We start from the raw sequence: 23,185 nt of genomic DNA on the forward strand, positions 1-23,185 counted from the left end.
CCCGTTTCCCCCGGTCCTCCCGGCGCTGTCCCGGCGGTCCCCGCGCGGCCGCTCCGCTCCGCTCCTCGCCGCCGCCTCGCTGGTGCCGCGGGCGGGGCCGGCGCTGAGGGCAGCGGGAGGCCGAGGCCGCGGGGCCGGCGGGGAAGGAAGGTGAGRGGCGGAGGGTCCTGGCTGGGCAGGRTAAGGGATGYTGACCCTTCTCTTCATCCTCTTCCTTTGCCCCCGTCCGCTCCGCGGCCCCGGGACCGGGCGATCCGGGGCGTGTGCGYGGCTGGAAGGGTGTGGGGGGAAGAGAACTGGGAGGGAACTGGGATGAACTTGSGATGTAGGGAGTGTTTAGGGGGCTTGGGGTGCTTGGGAAGGCGGTGAGGGGCGTTTAGGGATGTGGCGCTGAGCAGAGGGATGCGTGTGTTCTGGCTGGGRTGGATATAGGGTTTGGGGGTACCTTGGGCTGCTTGACGGGGTGTGGGTGGTGATGGAGAGAGTTGGGATATTGGGGGGTGTGGGGACGGGGAGTGAGCAGGGTGTGTGTGTTGGGGTCGGGATCCCGTGGCATGGATATTTSGGGATTCCCTGAACTGCTTGAGAGGTAGAGGAAGAGGCTTGGGACTCTGAGTGGGGCGTGGGTTGGTCTAGGGGTGGCTTGGGGTGAGCAGGGATAATGCGAGGGTTTGGGACCTGTGGGATGTGAGTAAGATTTGGGGGTGTCTTGGTGCTCGAGGTATGCGTGGAAGGCCTTGACAGTACAAAGCAGGGCCCTGAGTKGGGGCATGGATGTGTTTGCTTTCAATGTGTCTGGGTTTACTGAAGAGTGTGGGAAGGGAGTTCTCTTGGGGATTTTAGGATGCTTAATGTGGGGGAGGAGAGATGTGAGTGGGATGTAGTTCTGTATAATGTGAGCAGAACAGGATGGATGTGGGCTGGTGAAGGTACAGGGGTGAGCTGGTGGGCTTTGGAAAGCTTCAGGGTTCAGGTGGATGAATATTTGGGAACAGGTAAAKTGCCTGGTGTTTCTGAGAGATGAAGGTGGGGCAGAGCTTCAGAGCATCACAGAGTTCCTACCGTGTGGTTTGGGCAAGGTTTTGGGGGATTGTTGAGACAGTAGGATTGATGTGGCAGCTGGATGTTGGGGTTGGACCTTTGTGTGTCCTTTATTTCTGCTAATTCACAGGAGTGTGTGCTGACAGGAGATTTGTGATGGTAAGGGTTTTCCACGTGCTTCCACTTGGGAATAAGAGTAAGCCTGTAGGATTTATAGGARCCTAAAAGGCCTAGATATGCACAAATCCTGTGTTGAATTTTGAGATAGCAGCATGCATTCAGATTGCTTTTATTCACTGCTCAGTCTGGAGAGTGGCTCTGGCTGTGTTGTGGGGGCATGGAGAAAGAGCAGCTGGGAAGGATCAGGTGAATACTGGTGCAGTCTTAGAAGACAAGAAATTTAATAGCTTTTTGGATTTGCATTTTAAATATCTGAGAAGAAGATAAAATTCACTTTGTGATGCCCCAGGGATGTGATAAATCTCCCTCATGAGCCACATCCTTGTTGGTTGAGACCCAAAGCAGCTCYGGAGCTGCAGGTCAAGTTCTGTGTTTGATGAGTCAACCTGAATCCGTTTCATATTCTGGCATTCCACCTGTAGTTATCCAGGGCTCTGTCTGGAGATCACCTGCCTGAGGAAAGATGCTTTAGTGCAATAGTTGTTGTCATGAATCACAAGCCCAAAAAACTTCATATTCTGCTTCAGAGCCATGGTAATATCCACTAAAGCTTTAGGCTCTCCCTTCAGCAGGAAGATCAGAACTGCACAAAACAGTTGGCTTTGAAGCTGGACACCTCGAGAGAGCAGGGAAATATGGCTCTGAACCGGGAGAGAAGGTGAAAGCTTGAGGGAAATCCTGGTAATGTTTTTTGTGAGTGTTGTGCTATTTTTGGGAGGAAACCTTTTGCTTTTGATGGTGAGATAATTTCTGAAAGGATCAGGTTTTTAACATAATCCGCCTCATGAACTCTGCACTAGTTCGGATTTGCTTTCACAGCCTTTTGAGCAGATTGTTTTCTAAGTCCAGGCAATAAAGCAGGAGTTTGTTGAGCATTTGGAGAAGTGTGGCCTGGTGAGTTGGGTGTAATCTCCTTACCCAGAGTCGCTTGCGTAACAGCGCAGTACAGTGCAGCAGGTCTGATTGAGGCTGCCTTGATAATCCCTGCACAGCCACTGGAGAGTTGGCTGCTCCTTAGGGAGTGAGGGAAGGAGGAAGTGTGTTCCAGGTCACTTAGATACACTGAAGAATAGTTTGTTCTAAGATTGGGGCAGTTAATATGAGTCTTGCATGAAGCAGTTTTATTCTGAAGTGTTGTTGGATGTACAGGTGCTTCAAGGAGCGAAAAAACTTTGTTTCCTCCAGTTGTAAATTATAACTTGTTCTTTTGAAACAATTGCTTGAAATACTCCCCAAGTTCTGCTTTGTGCCAGTAAAACAGGTGGTCTGATGCTGACGTGATGTTATCAATTGTGAGTACTGCAAGATTTAATATTGCTGAATCCAAAGCCTTGGGTACATTGCCCGAGTTCAGAGCCAAGGGCAAAGAGCTGCCACGTACAGTCAGTCACAGATCTTTGGGCTGCTGATGGTGTGCAAACAGACTGCAGGAGGAAAGGGCAGCCAGTGTGACACAGTGACAGCATCGAGTCACCTGGTTGGGGCACACCTTGATCCGTCCAGCAAGCTGTGACACTTTGTGCTTGGTCACAGGTGACGTGGCTTGCAAGTAGTTAAAATTCTGAGGGAGGTGACAGTGGCTGTTACTTGCCAAAACGGCTCTAAACATCATCTGATGGGCAAGTAGCTTGTGCCAAAGGAAAAGGAAAACCCAGAGCCTTGGTGGTGGGTGCACTGTCTGAGGAAGGAGCAAGGACTMATTTCTCCTGTGAAGTCTGGCATTTCATTTGGAAGTTTGCCTGGTGAACACCTGATCTTTCCCACACCAAAGGATCCCTCTGATGGGCAGCTGATACTCAGTGACAGCCTTAGGCACTGCAGCAGGAAGGTTTGTATGTCTTGGAAAGTTGGAAAGTTTTTATGTGCAGTTGGTTAACTGTAGGTGATGTTATCCTTGGTGGTTAATGAAAAATATATGTACATTTAATTTTAAACTCTTGCTGTTAGTGGTGTAGAGAGCTGAATAATTTCATAGGCTATGTATGTTTTAGAAAAGGTCTTTGATTTCTAMGTTTGGAGCTTTTTTATTTTCCTGATCATCTTCTGGCTGTTTTGGAGTTATTTTGGAGCTAAATTTCATCAGCGTTGCCAGCCCTTTACTGTAAAACTGTGATGTTCTGAGCAGCTATGCTTATAAGTTGGCTGTGTTAAAGTTAATATTTCTGATCAAGTTAATAATTTTTGGATTTATTTCATTTTATCTATAAGTTTTCTGCACTGTCTCTTCAGTGGCTGTGAGCACAACACATTGAAGATCGATGGGATGTTTCCAGCTGATTTATAATAATTATGATTATTGTTGAAATTCTTTTTGATGTGTGTTGAAATGAAATTTGTGAGCTTAGTTTGCTTTTACAGGTTAAATGACAACTGGCAGAGAACTGTGAGAGGGATTGTGGAAAAAAAATCACATCTAATTCTTTAATCTCCATTTGAAAAGTTCAAGATAACACTTCTCTGTCTGATCTTCTGTAGTTTTAATCTGCTTTTCTAAGGAAACAAGTTTTGTGCCATTGTGCTTTCTGCTAATTCCTCTGATAATTATCCTCTCATAATTGCAGTTGCTTTAACGTGTTGGCACCTTGGACAGAGGGATTGTTCCCACAACTTAGGAGGGAATGATTCTTGTGGTGTAGAAATGGACTCTCTTAATGCTGCCTCTGGCAAGAACTCAACCCTTACCAGACATCAGAGCACCTCGAAGGCAGGAGAGTTTGTGGTGCCTGAATTAGAAAAGGTTTTGCTCTCTGGACTTCTTAGACAAGAAAAACTTGTCCTGATGAGCCATGTTTCAAAGGCACTTTGAGCATCCTAATGAACTATGTGATACAGGGCTGGTCAAAGCAGTCATTCTCTCTATCAAAAGTTTGAGTTCACAATGTGATTTTTTTTTCTTTCTTTTTATTTCCCTAATGCTTTATTTATATAGTTTGCCTGAAGCCAAGTAAATGCCTTTGGTTTTCCTTTTTTACTTTTTTTTCCCTTGACATGTTTGTGGTAGTATCTTAAAATCTGCTGATTTAGAACTGTTTGTTTACTGGGATAACTTAAAAAAATTATGACTGGGACATCACAAATATTTTGCATCTCATTCCATAATGTCTTTGAATGAGCCTAGAAATTAATATGTTGCATAAGAAAATGAGTTGTTTGTTTTCCTTCAGGCAAAATACTTGCTAGGATATGTTTACCTGCTTCACAAGAGATCTGATGGTAAATATGCATGTAATATTGGTAACCAATTAGGTTTTTAAACTAATTTTTAATTAGTTCATTTGKGTTCTCTTTCAGAGATGATGTGAAGTGCTGTTAGTCCTCTGACACCGTGCCCTGGATCCTCATGGTATGTCTGAAGGACACATCTCTGCATGCTCTGAATGTGCCGGGTGAATCCCAAGAATAACTTTCCACAGCAGTTTGTGACCTCTCAAAGAGGAAGAAGTCAAGAGAGGGCAACTTTTACTCTATATTTAGCCCTAGGTGAGTCTGTAAAAAGAGCCTGACGGGCTCTAGCCTAAAATTTATTTTTGGATTTGTGTGTTACACCAGAARATAGAGAAGTGCCACATTCAGGCAGCTTTTTGCAGCTGCAGTGAAGATGCAGCACATCAGTGGGACTTAGGCAGCTCCCATAAACACCTGTAAGAACTTTAGTCAGCATTTCTGGTGCTTTAGGTAAAGCAGAAGGAGGGGAAACAAAAATATTTTTCAGGTAGATAATTCCCCTGCCTCATCTTTTAATCTGAGAGACAAAATTGGACACAAGAATAAGTTTGAGAACAGTTTGGTTGCCTTTCAGTGGCAGAGGTGTCACCAGAGGTGCTTGCTGTTCAGTTCTTGTGGTGAATAAAATCTCATCCTGGCATATTCTTGCCTGGAATTTTGGATTTAGCTGAATTGAATATTTCATTTTCAGGTTGTCCTCATGAATACTCCCGTGGAGAATGTCCCTGATCTTCTTTGCCTGTGTGGTGCGGGTGAGGGATGGACTTCCCCTCTCAGCCTCCACAGATTTCCATCTCAACCAGGACTTTCTGGAATGCAGGAAGAGATTAAAGGCGTTATCCTCCATCCTGGCGCGGTATCCRAGTCGGGGCACGGCAAAAGGACGTAACCTGAGCATCCAGTGAGTYCCTGCTCTGCTTTGGTTGGGTTTTTTGGCTTTAAGTTTTGAAATAATGCTCTTGGGGATTAGGTGAACTATGGGAATGGTCTGTAGTGCCTAATTCCAATCTGAAATCCCACAGTGCTTGTCTAGGTTGTGAACTCCAAGGATTTTGAAACCTTATGCCTCAGCTTCTGCTCAGTGGAGGGAGCATAAGCTTAGTCATGTATTTGTATATATTGATGTATTCATAGATTGCATTTTATATATTTATATAAATATACTTACATAACTGATATTTATTTTATGGTATATTATATTTRCACRTATTTCATTATATTCATGCATGTAYATTTATGCAAATAAACTTAYACATATACATTTATACATATACCTATTTGCATATACATACCTACATATACATATTTACACTATATTATATATGTTTGCTATATATTAATATATTTTCTTCTCATATATGTATAATTTGCTCATGTTAATTTTTATTTTGTGTAGCAAAGCTGCCGGCTCAATGGGGAGTGCTTGTTACTKTTAGGATTTGGAGTATCATGGATTTCTACAAATACCTTTAAGAGGGCATCAAAGTGCCTTGGAATGACTTAGTTTAGAAGGAATTTATTAAAGAAATTACAGAGAAAGAAATGAAGAAATTTATTTAAACTCATGTAAGAAATTAGTTTTAGCTTGTATTTGTGTTTCTGGTGAGCAAATGGAAGAARACTTGAAGTGATCCTAAGCTAAAACTAAGCATCCCTTTTTGGGGGAGTGGAGGGAGTTAAAAAATACATGAATTTTCACTGAAACAGTTGGAAAAGCAGCGATTTTCATCTCAATTCCTTTTGACTCAAAAGCAAATTGGTGCCCTTTGATGCCAACAAGTCCTGCTGCTTTAATCTTCTGTGGCCTCTACAGAAGCAGCTCAGCCCCTGGCTCTTGAAAGAGAGCAGTGCAAATGGATACGTGGCAAAAAGGCCATAAATTATGGACAACTTGGAAAAGGTGGTTTGAGGCAGGCATGGTGTTGATCCCCAGCCATGAGCTGGGAGCAGCAGGAATTTGGGGAAGCTACCCAGTGGGACTGGGCTGGCAGAGCCAAGCTAAACTGWAAATCCCAAGTCCATAGAATAACAAATAAATAAAAACGTGATGAAATAGAAACCATGAGTATGAAATTAAGTTGGGATGAAATATAGGAGAAGTTGAAAAAATAAAAATTGTTTGGTTTCAAAACCTGGGTGTTAAACTGATTTACTGCTGACAAGTGGATGGCTGTAAGGGAAGATATCCCTGATAAGTTTCCTGGAAGATTTTTGGATCATCTGTAAGTGAAAACTTGTGCATAAATCCAACTTCAGTGTTGGAGGAACCCCTCTTGGAGCAGATTTTTTTCGTGCTGTTTCTGTTACAAATTCATTTGTTACAGAAGATGTAGCAGTGTTTGAAAACCTCAAGATATGCAAATTAACAAATATCTCTTGCTGTTAATGTGAAGTTGCCATGTTCAAGTGGAGCAAAGAATCCATCTGCTTCCTGGGAAGAAGCTTCCTTGCTTTTATTTTCTTTCTGCATTTTCTTTCAAAATTGGTTTTCTGACCATCTTGGTTTTTATTAATGTGATTTAAAGCCAGCCTGGGAGAATAATGTCCTCTATTTGTACTGATGTACCAATTTAACAAAGTCTRTGTTCCGGCATCCTGGATGAGTTAGGGATAAATAATAGTCTAAGAATAAATAGATCTACAGGGATTGCAGGACTTTGACAACAGCCAAAATTACATTTTTTGCAGTCTGCTCTCTCAGCTCAGTCTGTACATTTTGTTTTGACAGAAAGTGCAGCTTCGTTCTCRCATTCAGCAGGACTTTCACATTTTTATGTGACTCTTTTTATTTCCATTTCAGTTTCCTTTCTTCTGGGGATATTGCCTGCATGGCAATCTGTTCCAGCAGCTACTCAACCATCATGGCCTTCTGCTTCCTGGAAGAGCTTCGGTGGGAATTTGCTGCTTCCTACGACACAAGGAGCATCAATTCAGCTTCCAGACCATATGCTTTTATTGAATTTGGTTTGTAACTTTGTTCTCTAATAGTAAATATCCTCTGTCTGCCAAAACGATGGTGTTAAAACAATATCTCCTGGACAAAGCCTGATGATAAAAGTGACTCTGGGTGTGCCTTTGACTSCATGTGGTGGAGGAGAGGGAGATCTTAATGCCCTAAACTACTGGAGTATTTGGTTTGTAGTTCCYGAGAATTCATCTATTATGAACCAAATGCTTTGGTGATTGATGAACAAGCAGAGACGAAAAAAGAAATTGATATCTCAGACACTTTCTAAGTTAATTAAAAGAAATCTGATGAGCAGAGACAGAGGAGTACAGGAAAAACGGGAGACAGAATGGATTATTATGGGCAGCTTTATTTCTGGCATGACTTGGACTCATAATACTTCATTCTCATGCCCAGTGGTTCTTTTTTAATCTGATATAATTTGTTTTCTTGCCAAGTAGCAGCTGCTCTGCTGAACCTCACACCTTTGAAAGACACCATTCCCTTGCAGTGAGAAGCTTTCCTGGAAAAGGATAATATCCTGCAGTGGGTTTGCACACTCCTGTCCAGATTTCAGTAACAATGTTAAACTCAGGCTTAAAGGATTAAGAAATCCATCAGGAAAGCTTMTTATAGAACCATCTTGGATTTTGGGTGGATTCCCTGCAGGGCACATTACASCCAGGTTGTAATTTCATATTGAGATCCATTTTACTCTTTTTTTTTTAACTTGAGTATGAGTTGGGGAATTCCCCACCTCTTTTAATTGCATTAAGCTTACTTTTTAAAGAAAAAATACCTTTTTAAAATAGTTTTTACTACTACACTTTATTAGGTCCTGAGTGAAAAATACTGCTGTGTGGTTATTTGTTTATTAATTTAATAATCTTTTTCCCTGTGTTTGAATCTAAGATGCATTTGATGCCTAGGATCTTAACTTTTTTTGGTAGTCACAGGTAACTTTTATTATTATTTGGATTCGATATTGGGAAGAAATTCTTCCCTGTGAGGGTGGTGAGGCCCTGGCACAGRGTGTCCAGGGTGGCTGCCCCTGGATCCCTGGCAGTGTCCAAGGCCAGGCTGGACAGGGCTTGGAGTGACCTGAGATGGTGCAAGGTGTCCCTGCACAGGGCAGGGGTTGGAATGAGATGATCCTTAAGTTCCCTTCCATCCCAAACCATTCTCTGAAATGAAAYACCTACAAGAAGTATTTTTTTTCCCTGACCGGCAGTGGAATTTCATACTAAAATGACTAAGAAAAGAAATGAAGGAATTAAAACCAATCATAGAGAACACCATGATATGATAAATAATCCCCTTAATTATAGTTTAATAATATTAAGGATTAATCAAGGCCTTTTTCAGAGCCGATTGCAGCAGATTTTCCTGTTGTTTCAGATAACATCATTCAGAAGGTGAAATACCATTTCAACAGCAGCCGTGGCTCTCGGRCCAAGGCCAGGTGGGAGCAGGTGGAGGAGGAGCTCAAACTGCAGCCCCCGGTGCAGCTGCAGCTGGAGGCCACCGAGCTGCTCAATGGGCTGAGCAACGGAGGGCACGCAGGAGGCCATGTGGAGGTTGGTAAGTTACTACTACACAAGGTGACAGGAGCTTTCCTCACCCTCATTCTRCACGGAAACACATGACAAGTTCCTCTTGTACCCAGAAATGTGTATTTACATCGTGTGTATGAAGCCAAAAAAGGCTTTTTTTTTTTTCCTAGTAAACAACATATGGTATTTACATTGCAGCAGGTATGCAGCAGAGCTTTAGATGCTGCTGTGGTGTCTTTTTTTCCAGCCTCACATCAGCTTCTCTGTATGGAAAATGTAGACTGGACTGGATACTTTCCATGTTCAATTCTCTTCTTTTGGAATCCTTGTTTGTTAAATTTCTAAAGAAGCTCCACTGATTCATGGCTTGTTGCAAACTCATAATAAAAKATGTGTAATTACAGTCTCAATGAGTTTCTTCAGCCTTGAGAGAAGAAAAGATGAGMAGAATATGAGCTGAGAGTAGAACTCTTGTTCTTACATTGTCTGGTTCAAGTTGTTCTCCCCTGTGTGCTTTTTACTTTTACCTTATTTTTWAAAATGTAATGCATTTGACTAAAATTCTGAAAGAGGATTTGTTTATCTGTATAAACAACACAGAGGCTTGACAGGGGACTTTTTTTAACAAAACCTGACATTTTCCCTGCGTTTGAAGTACCACCCTCTACGTGTTTATTAYAAAAATGGTACATCTTACTTGTGTTTCAGTTGTATAGTCAAGGTCATGCCTACCACCTCCGCAAATGAAATCATAGAATTATTTAGGTTGGAGAAAACTTTTAAGATCATTGAGTCCAACCAGAAACCAAACCCTGCCAAGTCCACTACTAAAGCATTCCCTATTTTAATCCTGTTAGCACGKTGGTTTAAATGGAGCTGGAGTGCCATGAGTTTGTATTTCCTTTTTTTTTTTTGTTGTTCTTGGCTTATGAAACACTAATAAAATTAAGTTCCAGTTGCTCAATCTTTATTGTTTGTGATAGATGAGCTGGAATCTAATTTGACATAGGTATTTTAAATTAGAGTATAGAAGGGCACTGGCCAGGAGGAATTAAAAATAGAGTGGAAACCACTTTATTTGCCAGTCAGATTTGAGAGTGCTCCTCAGAACTGTGCTTGAAGGTTAAATCTTTTCATGTTGTGGCAGGGCTTAGAAATTCTTTACWCCTTTTTTTTAAATTTTGAACAGCRTCAGTGCCAGTAAATATTTGTGATCTAGTCTGTGTCCACAGATCAGAAATRTATTTTCAGTTCTCCCTTATTCCTAATTGCTTTACTTTCCATCTGGCTTTTTATTTCTGGCTGTTCTCTCTGATCTAACCCAAATACTCTTACAGATTGTTCTGCCTTTATTTTAAGGATCATGTTTATGATCRTCTGTTTGCCTCCACTGGAGTCAGCTTTCCTGGCTTATGTCTCTCTTCTCTCATCATTCCCTACCAGCTGAATCCCACTTTGCTGCTCTAAGTTTAGCTGTGTGCATAGTGTTTGTTCCATATTAATGTTATTTATATGATGGCTCTGCTCTACAAGAGACTGTTTGAAATGCTGGGGCTGCAAGAGAGCAGAATTTAATTGTGTCTGCATTCCCCAGCGCAGATTGATCGATCCAGGGATGATCCAAGCATCCCTCTCCTCACATGGCTGGAGCTGCTCCTGGCCTCTTTGGAGCTGGGTGAGCTCATTCTCTGGCTCTTCAGTTTGGTGTGAAAAGGGTCAGAAAAGTCAGGGCAGCTTTGTCCTTGTTGGTATTTATGAGAACAAGAGATTTTTCTTTTCTTATTTCCATGTTTTCTTATTTCCATTGCTGTTTGTTCCTTCCTTTGTTAACTAAACCCAGCCCAACTCTTGCTAAAAAAACCACTTTCCTTGTACCCTTGATCAACCCCTACACAGCCCTGGCTGCTGCTGCAGGGCCTTACTCATGTCACAGTGTGGGCACAGCTGGTGGTGCTCCAGGGGACACTGGGGCTGTGTGCAGGGCACAGGGGGACTCAGAGGCGCTTTCTGTGAAGAGAGAGAGTTTTCACATCACAGTTGGCTCCGGRAAGCAGCAGAACAACTTGTGCCTCTTGTCTTGTAAGTGAGCTGGTAAATCCTGCAGCTCCCCTTGATCAATGTTCTTAATGTTTTATAGATGTGCAGGGAGTCCTTCAGAGGCCTTTTCAAGGGTTTTTTTTTTTTAAGCTGTCTCACTCTCTGCCTTTTGTGTGCCTGTGTTTTAGTTTAAACTGTTGGAGTGTGATTTCATTTCTCACTCCTGGCGCTCTTTCTGCGGAACTTTGAGTGACTCATTGTCCACCCTCGTGTTCTGCCTGGAGGAGGCAGATCAGAGCTGCTGCAGACTCTGCTGTCTGCCTCCAATGAAATGGCCAGAGGCCTCTCCACAAAATCTTTTCTGGGCAGAGGTTTCAATTTCTTCACTGTGAGGGTGTTTGCACTGAGTTGTTGTGTACATGTTCAAACCTGCTGGTGCCTTTTGCGCGGGTGCTGAATCACCCACAGCTCCCAGAACATTCCTGTGTAGTTCTTGTGTTCTGAAGTGCACAACTTCTGTGCTTGAGGAGCCAATCAATTTGAAACCTAATTAGTGTTCATTGTGCTTGCGCTAAATTGTGTTGTCTTGGACTAAGAGTATTTGTGCTCTCCTGTTCCCTTATTTAATGTAATAAGTCATCCTAGTATGAAATCTTTTTATAAGAATATGACTGAATTCACCCAAGGAAGTGTAATATTTTTTCCCTAACAGGACCCATCTCACTTCTCCATGCAATTTCATTTTGTGAGTTAAACCTCAGAATCTACCAGCAGAAATAAATCTCTGCAGCAAACCATTTCAAGACCTGTTTTTACAGAATCTGAACCCTGAGCAACTGGAGGTTTTAATCTCTGCTGCATCTGTGACAGCAATTCTTTTTATCCTCCCAGACTGAAAAAAATGTRACTTTTACATAATATTTCTTGTTGCAGAAGCAGTATAGTGAGACCTACATTGTTCTTCCCTAGGGACTGGGAACTGTTGGCACGTGTAGTTTGCAGGATCCTGCTCAATGAATGACACTTGCTTGATAATTAGAATTTGTTTGAGAGGCATTTTGTGCCTCTGAAGTAAACCTTAGAATCTGAGGAAGAGAAGCAATCTTTAATAGGAAATTCATGTGGGAGACTTATATGTGTATATATATAGCTGCAACATTATTTAATTGATCAAAAGTGGGAATAGCAGGAAAAAATAGTAGGAAATTGAATTCTGGGGTCAGTGAATGAAAAAACTGCTGCTACAAGTTCTTTTTAAATGTCACTGTGTAGCAAAAGAAAAGCCAAAGTGCCTTCGACTGACAGAGTAACTTGCACCATTCTGTCTGTAATAACCAGTAAAGCTCCCTAAAGTGACACGTATCAAATGGAGTTAATACAGGTCCTTCTGCAGTTGCTTTGGAGCTGAAATTATGGATGTGTGAGTGCATACCAGACAAATTAATTACAGAGCCGCGGATGAAAGGTACTTTCCATCCCTATATTAATTCAGCACTGAAGTTTTTTGCATCCATCTATCAAAATTTCTCTTGAAGGACAAGGCAGGAGTGTTTTCCTCTCTGAACCATATGGTGCTGCAGTGTTTAAGCTGCTGTGGTGTTTCATTTGTCACTGAAATGAAGCCAGAGGTGCAGTTTATCTRTAATTGTCAGGATCTGTATATACTTGGACAGTGGGAGAAGATCCTTAGGGCTGGATAGTTTTCTTGAGGGCTCATTGATTCTCTCCCGTGTTTTGGGGATGTTGGTGCAGGAGACGATCTGGATTTGGTATCTGAGCTGCAAATTACCATTTTTTWTTAAGCTGACAGTGTCCTACTTGTAGTGATCAAAGGGCAGGGCTGAAATGTAGGTGAGTATCAAGGTGTGGAATCTGTTGTTGAACAGGCAAGGCAAAACTGTAGGTGGGCTTTTGGATAACCCTGAATTAAAGCAGCTTCCAAAGCTAAACACACATTGGTGATAATTGCTCTGACCTTAATTAGGTGTGTATCAATGAGATTATCATGAGGAGCTGCTGTTTAGAGTGTGGGTGTTATGTAGTAGCAGGGAAGGTGAGAAAGGAAGGAGGCAGATAATTCACGACCTGTGAAATGTGGAGCCCTCAAACGGCCAGTGGGAAGAAATACCTTAATTACTGCTTAAGGAGGAGATGGATTGCTGTCTTGCAGTGATGGGTGGCTGAAATCTAAGCCCTTTCCCAGACCTCTGGGTGGTGAAAGCCTCTGGCTTTTCTGCTGACCTGTGAGGAGTGCTGAGCATTCTCATCTACTGGAGTGAACAAAAAAATATCTATGTGCACCATAATAGAGGACAATAATGCCAAATAGGTCACGAAAAATTCTGTTGCTGACCTGTTTAAAAGGTCAGCAACAGACCTCTTACTAATTTCAATTCCAGACCTCTTACTAATTTCTGGATGTCTGAAGAACTGAGCACTTTAATGCAACAAAAAAAAGGGGGATTCTGTTTATAATCATTCTTCCCTGAGCATGAAAGGTTTTGAAAATGTTYAAAACCACACAAGCTAATTTGTGTTGTTTCTTGTTAAAAGATTGAAAATAATAGTCCCGACTTTCACTTGTTTTTTGTTCTTTTTAAGTCCCTACTTACAGAATGCAGCCTGTGACCCCGCTGGGGATTCTGTCCCTTGTTCTGAACATCATGTGTGGAGCTCTGAACCTCATCCGAGGAGTTCACCTGGCAGAATATTCCTTTCAGGTAACCCTGATTGTACTCAGACCTGAGAAGGAGTCAAAGGCACAGAGTTTTCGGGTAACCAGTTCAAGGGTGGCTGTTCTGCCCCTTATCTTTCCCATAGGAAGTGTTTTGTTTATTCAGGAAATGTGCAATTGGTTATTCACCTGCTGCACTTTGTGTATTTTGCTGTACATCACAACCTCTAGCATTTTATTCTGTTTTAGGGAAGTTTAAATTTTGAGAAATACTTTATCCTTGCCAGGCTGGCTGTAATTTTTTTCCTCTGTTCTTGCATCTTATTTTAGTTCCTTTTCTGTAATTTTTTTTTAAACAAACAAGAGACTGTAAACAACTTCAAAAAAAGGAAAAGAAAAAAATAAAGTGTCCTGATTGCATCCTGACACAGTTTTATTTAGCAGGAACTGTCACATAAGCCTCAGTTCCTGGTGTCTTATTCAATGATATTGATCTTGGTGTTTAACACTGTTACAGTCAATCAACATAAACTGGGATAAGAGGTTCTTGACTATATTTATAATGTTCTCAAATATCAAGCAGCACTTGCTAAAAACTGTGCCTGACGTAGTTGTCACTTCTTTTAATCCCAACAGGAGGACCATGAAGGAATTGGAAATGTGATAGCTTTTTTTCTACCTTTTCTAGCCTGTGTTTTTCAGGTATGTTTACTGCAAATAATTTTTTYCTGATTATTTTGATATTGTAATCCACAAGACAGAGAAGTTTTCAGCTAAGCAAAGGTTTTGAATATCCTACCCAGGTGATTCCACTGATCTRTTCCAGTAAGTGGCACAAAAGCAATTAAAGGCATGTTTTGACCCTTGGAAAATTGCAGTTGCAGGCTGTTCCAGTGCTTCCATGTTTTGAAATGTCACATGAGGCTGAATGTGATGGATAAATGCCATCCCAAAGATGGTTTATTCCCAAAGGCATGGACACCACTTTTTTCTGTCTTAGTGATGGGCTTTTGTAGCATGACCACCTTGAAGACTGAGCAAATACTGGACAGCAACATTATTGATAATGTCCTAATTTATATGAAAAATTACATTGCATCCTGGTGGTTCCATAGATTTATTTTTTTTTTCCATAATGGAGTTATTTTMTCTGACCTTAAASAGAAGCRTTTGAATGAGGAAAATMTAACATGCTCCAAATTATTCTTTCYTGAAAGTCTCCTTGAATTCCTACAACAGGGCTCCACAACCTTTAACTTGAGGGCAATATATGCCAGAAAATCTTCAATTTTTAGCCTGGCTTTGCAGGAAGGYGCTGCAGTTTTGTTTCTAGCAATAACTAATGCCTACAGTGTATTCATTGCCCTTGTTGCATTTGGATTGTGTTTTGGGGACTACTATCTGCAGACTTTATTTATGGTGCTGTTTATTGTGTTATGACAATTTAGTGTCTTTCAGCCTTCTTACACCTCTGCTCATGGCAGAGCTTTGATCTTAGATGTTAATTTAGATCTAATACATTAATTTGGATTTAAATACTCAATATAAGTTGTTTTTCACAAAGAAAGGCTCTATGCTGCTTTTTTCTCTGTTGGTATCTGAAGCCAGGGAAGCTGAATAAAGGTGAGAGTTTTTCTCTTCTCCTTTTGATATATGGCAGGCAGCTTCCCAAAATGCTTGTACACAAATTGCAGTGCTCTCCACGTGCTGACCTCTGCCTGTGGCATCAGCACAATTGGAACCTGTGACCTGAGGTGAGAAAGGCTGATCTGTCACTGCCTGAGGGAAAAAAGTGTCTCCTCTGTCAGCACTGGGAGCTTTTCATTTGGTCCTGTGAGGGTTTTACTCTTCACATGCTGAGCAGATGGGTTCCAGCTGTCCCAAGCAGCAATTCCCAGCTGGATCCCTGTTTTTTTACACACAGTTCAGTGCTAACTCTCTCTCTCTGATCCTTTTGCAGTGTTACCTGTACCTCTTCTACAGCTCAGCCAGGAAAGTGAAGACATTTGTGCTCCTTTTCTGTGTCTGCTTATGCAACATCTACTTGTATGGATTACGGAACCTCTGGCAAATCTCTTTCCACATAGGAGTGGCTTCTCTTTCTTCTTATCAGATCCTGACGAGGCAGCTCCTGGAGAAGCAGCCTGACTGTGGCGTATGAAAAAAAAAACTTGGGGTTTGCTACTCTATTTTTACAACTCTTTTTTTGTATTCACCTGGCCAGAAATTGCTCAGAGTGTTTTTTAACCATCCATGGTAATGGCTATTGCAAGCAACTTGGGATAAGTGGGGTCCTGGAATTATGTCCAGCACACAGCAGGGGGTGCAGCCGTGTTTGACATGGTAGAGCTTCTCAGATGTCACCAACAGATGGAAGTTCTTGCCATCAACAGGCTTTTCTTCCTTGACTGCCACCATCCAGACTGCATTTTGCCATTTGTCTCACTGGCTTTGTGACAGTTTGGCAGGTCAGTCTTCCCTGCTGCTGCAAATACTCACATTGTGTAGTAAAATGAAGGTAAAGTCACAGGTAATTTTTGTCTCTAGAATTAAAAGTTAAGATTCTTGGTAAAATGTGAGTAAAGGAGTTGTTTGCTGTGATTAGATGAGTTGAATATCAGTGGGAAAAAGGGTGAGGGTGAGCTTCAGGGTAATTTTCTAGGTTTGGAAAGACAGGAAAAAGCTGTGGCTCTTTTATAAACCATAAAGCCTATAAATATCTGCTTGGCTGAACAGCACATCGCAGTTAAGTGTGTGCTCATGGGTTAATTACAAATATGCTTGGGGTAGCAGAAAATAATCCAAGTGGGTGTAAGTGATCTGGCAGCTCATGTGGCCTTTGTTTCCTTGGCTAAGGTCACTTTTAGGATAAGAGCAATTCCATGTTTGCTTGGTCTGTATGGATAATAAATCTTCCAAGCCTACTTATGACAGGCCACTGACTCCTTCACCTTTTTTTTAAAAAAAAAGAGCAGCTGGTGAGTAGAAAGCCATTTCCAGGAATGGAACGCAAGAGCAGGTTCTCTTTGTTCTATAAAACACCTGTAGTTAATGGTGGTGAGTTCTTATACTGAGGTGAGTTTCTGAGTGTGCAGTTTGGAATAGGGGACTGCAGAGCTGGAATTCCCAACCTCTGCTGCTTTGGATGTCCTGCTCTGTCATGGATYGAGGTGCATTTTAGGGCATAGCTGAATAATTTAGTCTGGCTGTTAATAAAATGCATTGCAATTTGATACAGTTGTGCTCGAGGGGTTKTAGAGATTCAAACTGAGGTGTAGGGAACAGTAGGTGTGTTACTGTGGAATCACGGTCCTAGAATTTCCTTGTATTTTTTCTTTCTGGTCATCCCCATTTTTTTCACCAAAGATTTATTTTTCCTCTCACATAATTTCTACCTCTGGTTGCAAAGAGATTAACATGCAGCAGAGTTGTCTTTTTTGCGGGAACACTTGACAAAATTCCTTTCTTGTATCTCAGTGAATTTTCCTGGAATGTCAGGATGCAAACACAAGGATCAGTTGGATGACTAGAGCAGAAATTTGTGGTGCTGTACCTTAGAAGCACTTCTGAATGCAGCTGACTGCAGCAACAGCATCCATAGGCAGCCCATTACAACCTGGACAGTTTCTAGGACATCAGCAGACTTAGTGCCAGAGCTTTTCCYGCTAGGAAAATGTAGGTATTTCTCTTTTATTGCACTTACTGTAACAGCATTGTAATAAAACCTTCCAAACTATGAGGAGTAGTCTGGTAGGAATGATGGAGGAATATTTTAGCCAGGCATTTGARGACACAGCTAGAGCTGTGTGCCATAAGGGAAAAGTTTTCTGTTATAAGGGAGTGGATTAAAGTTGTTTTTTTTCTGTCATTATCCCAGTTTCCTGTCAGAGTGCAAGTGAAGAAATGAAGCCAGAATTCAACCACTGTCCTTGAGACACTAGGATGACCCCACAGATGAGAGGGGTTTTTTACTGCTCTGAATTTTTCCTGTTGTTCAGTCCCTTGGTAAGGTGCTTCTGGAGACTTCAGGGAATTCAGCCACGAGTTTGAATTGAAAAAAAAAATCTGAAAAAAGAACACCCCAAAAATCTGATACTAAAAATGTAGCACTTAAAGGATAATGGATCTGATGGCCAATGGTGTTTTCCAGGAACATAAATTAGGTATGAACCCACTGGATTCCTGTGGGAAATCATCTTGTGGGGAAAGGATGAAGCATTTTATACTAAAAACAGACAAAACTTTATGAAAAGGACTTTAGGGATAGGACCCAACTCCCTGTTCCTGCCTTTTTAGCCTCTCTCTGGCTAGAGAATCCAAAAGCTTTCCTGTTTCCCTTAGGATTGGCTAAAGCCAGGTCTGCTCTGGCCTGAGGCACACAGAGCATTTACAGCTGGACATTMCTCAGCTTTGCACTGAGCTGACTGGAAAAACTGTAACATTCCTGATGCTTCCCGAGCATCCAGCTGCTCTGTCCTGAAACAGATCCGTCCCTGAGCCAGGGACTGTCAATCACAGCTCTGCAAAGCAGTGCTAGAACTGGGTGTTTGGATCGTTGTGCAATTAACAGCGAGTGGAGAAGGGTTAAATTCAGCTTTTATTGATTTGGTTTTCCTAAAAAACATTTCAATAAAATCAAACCAGATCGGTTGGTTCGGTTCTGCCGTTGCCTAAACATTTTTTCTCTTTGTGTATTTTTGGGGGATTTGACTGAATTTTTAGATCTTTTCTATCCAGTGAACAAAACTCTGGTTAAGTGATGGTGATGGTCTTAATCCCTTTGCAACCCTTTTTTTTTCCTGTAATATGTGTAAATCATATTGAGGAATCTACATGGATTAGTCTGTGTGCACTTTGTAGGTTTGAATTGGGATTCCAGGATGAGGCAGAGCACATGGAATTTGACCTATTTTTGTTTTGRATTTGGTATTTATCCCTTATCCACATGGTATTTATACAGTTAAACATTTTCTCCTGGTGAAACAGCAAGAGGAATAGAATAGTTTACATTGATCTCAGTGCTTTAAGATTTAATAAAAAAGAATGACTTGCAGTTTGAGTACACAAAATCTGACTCATAACGTGGGATTATTCCTGTATTGAATCAAGTCCCCAAAGAGGAATCCATCCCTTTTTGTTCAACTTTACACTGTTTAATGTAGTTTGAATTGCATCTTTTTAATTCTGTCAGTTTGCAAGATAAAGCTTTTGGAAACTCTTTTCCTCACCCAGCAGCTCAGCAGAAAAAAATTGGCAAAGAATARACTTCAATAATTTCAAGATTTGCTGTGCTTAGTCACTTTACGAAGCTGGTAATTCTCTGGATTTTTTTCCCCATTTCTCCCAAAGACCTGTTGAGTTTGTAGAAGGTGGGCTGGTACCTTTTTAGACATTTTTGCACTGTATTAATAATTGAACCTGTGTAAATGTGTATAAAATCATTTTGCATGTATATGTATATATGTACATATATCTAATAAATGGCTTTTTTTTTGTAACAGTTGTCTTCATTCAGAGCTTTGAATTTACTGATTATATTAGAAACAAGGTTGATCAACCATTTCAGGTTTGCAGGCAACTTCAGTGATCCCTGTGGCCGATTCATCAGCTGAACTATATAAATGTATTTATAAATACAGAACTTACATGTTGAGGTGTCTGAAATGAGATGTAACACATTCCAAAGGTGTTTTTCCAGTGGGGATGTGGCACTTTGCAGGTGGAGTTTTAGCCTGGTCTCTTAYTGAAAACAGGCCTGTTAATTAATTGTCCCTACTGAGAGCTTGTGGACTTTTATTTGGAGCRATTTCAGCCACCTTGGTTAACAGCTCTGGAGACACCAATTCATCAGCTTTATAGCAATGACAGAAAATTCAGCTTTCTCACCACTCAGATGGGTTCATGGGTGGGAGCGATGCTTTGTGTGACAGGGCTCAGACCATTCTGCTGAATCAGGAATTAAAACATAAAGCAAAAATTGAAGAGCTGGAAGAAATCAAGCCYGTGGAACTACTGGTTTCTTCATGTTTTGGTGCTTTGGTTTTCCACAGGAATGACACCTAGGTATCTAACAGCTTCAAACTGCCAGAGGGCAGGATTAGATTAAATATTAGAAAAATCCTTCCCTGTGAGGGTGGGGAGGCCCTGGCACAGGGTGCCCAGAGCAGCTGTGGCTGCCCCTGGATCCCTGGCAGTGCCCAAGGACAGACTGGACAGGGCTTGGAGCAGCCTGGGGCAGTGGAAGGTGTCCCTGCCGTGGCAGGGGTGGCACTGGATGATCTTTCACGTCCCTTCCAACCCAAACCACTCTGGGATTCTGTGGCAAAAGCAAAACAATGCTCAGAGAGAGGGAGAACCTCTGGAAGGAGGAGAGCAGCAGAGCAGGGGCTTATGCAGGCAGTGGGTGGGAATCAGCAGAAGCTGATGGCAGGGGAGCGAGGAGAGAGAACCTCATTCTTCTGAACTGCTGGGCCCTTTGAAATCCAGATGTTATTTTTGTTCTGTAAATAAATGATTGCTCAAAGCGTGTCTCTTCTCAGGATGCCGATAGAGGAAAGCAGCAGCTTCTCCCTTTCTTCTTCGGTGAGGGGAGAAAGCAATTATAACTCCCTTTCTCTTTTGAAGATGCTGATAAAAGGAGGTGGGAGGATCAGAGGGGCCCTGAGCCGTAAGAGAAACAACTCCTAAGGTGATAGAAATACATGTTTTYATTTGAAACAAAGTAACTCCACTTCTGCTGAGCGCTGACTTTCAAGCGTGACCCAATTGCACGGAGAAACTGTTTGTGAGCAGGGGAAGGAAACCACGGCCCCAAAAGCAGCGGCAGGCAGGAGGTGGGGACAGCTGAGGTGTCCCTCTCCAGTGGTCATGGCTTTAAAAGCCATGGGTCCCTTGTCCTGAGCTCAGGACAGGGCTTGGAGCAACCTGGGACAGTGAGAGGTGTCCCTGCCCAAGGCAGGGGGTTGAACTSTATGATCTTTAAGGTTCATTCCAACTCAAACAGTTTTATGATTTCTAGGAGTATCTCTAGTCCTTGGAGAAATAAGTTATCCCTTTCCAAGCTCTGGGTTTAAAAAAGACCTGTAGCCGCCATGCAATAACAAGACAACCTTTCCGGAAAGACCGAACCCTTTCTACTCTTGCCAGGACAGGCTTCCCATCCCCAAAGGTTTCCTTGCGGGATTTCCCGAGTTTGCCCGGGCTGTGCGGCACTAGATGGAGCTGCGGACCCGCCCAAGGCTCCGTGCTCCATCGCTCTCCTCCCGCCCGCAGAGGGACCCCGAGCTCTTCGCAGCCCCGCCAGCCCCGCCGGGACGAGCTTTAGTCCGGGATGTGGAAGCGCCAGCTTTGAATCGATCCCTCCTATGCACCATCGTCTCAGGCCAGAGGGGTTTTTAAAGTAGGTTTTGAGCAAAACGGATTTTTGGGAGGAGCGAGAGTCAAAGGTGCACGGCAAAGAGTTTGGGCAACCAAGAACCAGACACGGGCTCCCTCCTTCCCTCCCTCCCTCCTTCCCTCCCGGTGAGATGGGGGAGAAGAATCAGGAGAGTACAAGAAAGAAAACTTGTGGGTTGAAAAAAAAAAAGGTGATTTTGATGCTTTAGGATTTTTTAGCTTCTATGTTTTAATGTATCTGTATTGTTGTAATTCTCCAGTGTACAGCACTGAACGCCTGTTCTCACATCTTTAGATAAAACAGTTCCTCTCTGAGCCTGAATCCAAGGACTTTGCTGCCTTAGAGCCCCAAAATATGGAAACAACAGAGAATTGGGGGGAGCAAACGTGGGGTGGGTGACATCATCACCTGAAGATATCATTGGGAGAATCGGGGCCCAGTGTGTTCATGAGACAGAACTTATAAAAGGTGAAGATCTTGTGACTCGGGATCCATTTTTGGGTGCAGCCTCAGGAGGAGGCCTAATGTACCAGTACTAATGTACCTGTCTGCCCTAATGTACCAGTAGACCTGGATTAAATTTGTCTGCTTTTATTCTCTTAATTTTGGCCTCTGTTTCAGGTGAGCCTTGTTTYAGGCRTCAGTTTAATAACAGGAAAAGCAAGAGTCCCACGCACAAATGAAGCAAAACAAGGAATTCATTCCTCGCTTCCCATGGGCAGAGTCCATTCTCTGTCTTTGTCACCTGCCRGCAAATCACAGAGGCAACTCATGGGTTCTGATGCTCACCCTCAGCTCCTTCTCCTGCGCACGGTGTCTCCTGAAATTCCAGGTTTTCTCCCAGTTAAATATTGAATTGTCCCAGAATGGTCCTGTTTCAAACCAAGATGTTTATCTGAGTGTGGCTGCTCATCATTTCCAGGTTTCCTGCCATGGACTTAAAGGAACTTGGTAAGAGATGGAGAAGCTTCAACAAGGGAACCACAGATCAGAGCTGCCAGGTTCTGTCCTAAAGACACCCTGCGTGATGGTAATAACATCCAAAATGGTGGTTCCACAGAAATTTAAAAAATATATTACCCATTTTTGGGATAAAATAGGCAGATGCGCTTTCTCCTTATCAGATGAGAAAAGCATGTTATTAGATTTAATGCCCCTAGCAAGCCATGCCTTGTGTCAATAATTATCTAGAATATAAATTATTTAAAATAATATGCCTGTGTGGTTTTATCCAATTTTGTACACACATTTGTTCATATTTGCCTTCCCTTGAAGATAAACTCTGCCATGTTTACTGCCTATTTAGTCACTAATTACTTAAGAGAMCTAATTGACTCTACTGCTCTGTCTATCATGCTGAGAAAGCCAGACAAATATGACAGCTCTTGGAAAAAACTGTTTGTTTTTTTTTTTCCTTTTGATCTTTATTTGGTGTGATTTCAATTCATTTTTTTGGATTAATGTGTAGGAATACTCCTCTTGTAGCACTCAGGCCATTTTTTTTCCCCACTGACTTCATTGTCAACGGGTGCCTGCCTTGATGAGATGCAGGAAAAAGATGCCAAAAGCTTTGAAAAGGGCAGGCTTGTGAGTACCTGACTCACATGTCCACTGTCTGCTTTGTGCCTGACAGCAACACGAAAATCTGACCTTGTCCAGCAGCAGAGTCCCTTTCGGCTTTCATCAAGAAAAGCCTGGAAAGGGAGGTGGCATCTTTCATTAGAATGAGGGGAAAAACCAAAGGATGTTCCTTTCTTTGAGCCTGACAAAGCAGGAGCCACAATGTTCCACCCAAACAGAACTTGGGACAACCATTCCGTGTCTAATTTGTGGCTGATCAGCCGTGACATAAAAGGAGACCTTGGAAAAAGCGAAAAATCATTATTCAAAGTGCAAACATTGTTTTCTTCACTTCCTGATAAATTAGATGTCTGGAATTTTATTCCCCGCCCCCTAAAAACACCCTTTATTTTTTATTATCTATTTGGAACAGATGATGTGGTTAATYTATTTAAATCAGCCCCAGGTCTCTAGGCTGGGCCAGCAGAGATTGGTTTGTACCAATCCAAGTGGAATTCACCTTCCTGGGAGGTAAAATCTTTGGACAAGGAAATAATGAGAACAAGGTTTCT

The 23,185-nt window shown here is 42.2% G+C and overlaps 1 protein-coding gene across 4 annotated transcripts; it reads left to right on the forward strand.

Annotated features, from left to right (window-relative positions):
• The first annotated feature begins 68 nt into the window (after nt 1-68).
• On the forward strand, nt 69-18,405 carry SEC22C (SEC22 homolog C, vesicle trafficking protein). Of its 4 annotated transcripts, XM_057370872.1 has the most exons (9): nt 84-150; nt 1,791-1,902; nt 4,513-4,701; nt 5,138-5,347; nt 7,247-7,410; nt 8,792-8,974; nt 13,585-13,703; nt 14,294-14,359; nt 15,618-18,405. In XM_057370872.1, the coding sequence occupies exons 4-9, from the start codon at nt 5,166-5,168 to the stop codon at nt 15,816-15,818; spliced, it is 915 nt and encodes a 304-aa protein (XP_057226855.1). In that variant the 5' UTR covers nt 84-150; nt 1,791-1,902; nt 4,513-4,701; nt 5,138-5,165; the 3' UTR covers nt 15,819-18,405. The 4 variants fall into 4 exon arrangements, with proteins under 4 accessions (XP_057226854.1, XP_057226857.1, XP_057226855.1 ...); XM_057370871.1 differs by lacking the exon at nt 1,791-1,902 and having other exon boundaries at nt 69-150; XM_057370874.1 differs by lacking the exon at nt 1,791-1,902 and having other exon boundaries at nt 69-150; nt 4,513-4,564.
• Nucleotides 18,406-23,185: the final 4,780 nt, after the last annotated feature.

This window comes from Malurus melanocephalus, unplaced genomic scaffold, assembly GCF_030028575.1.
Source record: "Malurus melanocephalus ecotype Western Australia unplaced genomic scaffold, MMel_1.1 scaffold_135, whole genome shotgun sequence".
Lineage (NCBI taxonomy): Eukaryota > Metazoa > Chordata > Aves > Passeriformes > Maluridae > Malurus > Malurus melanocephalus.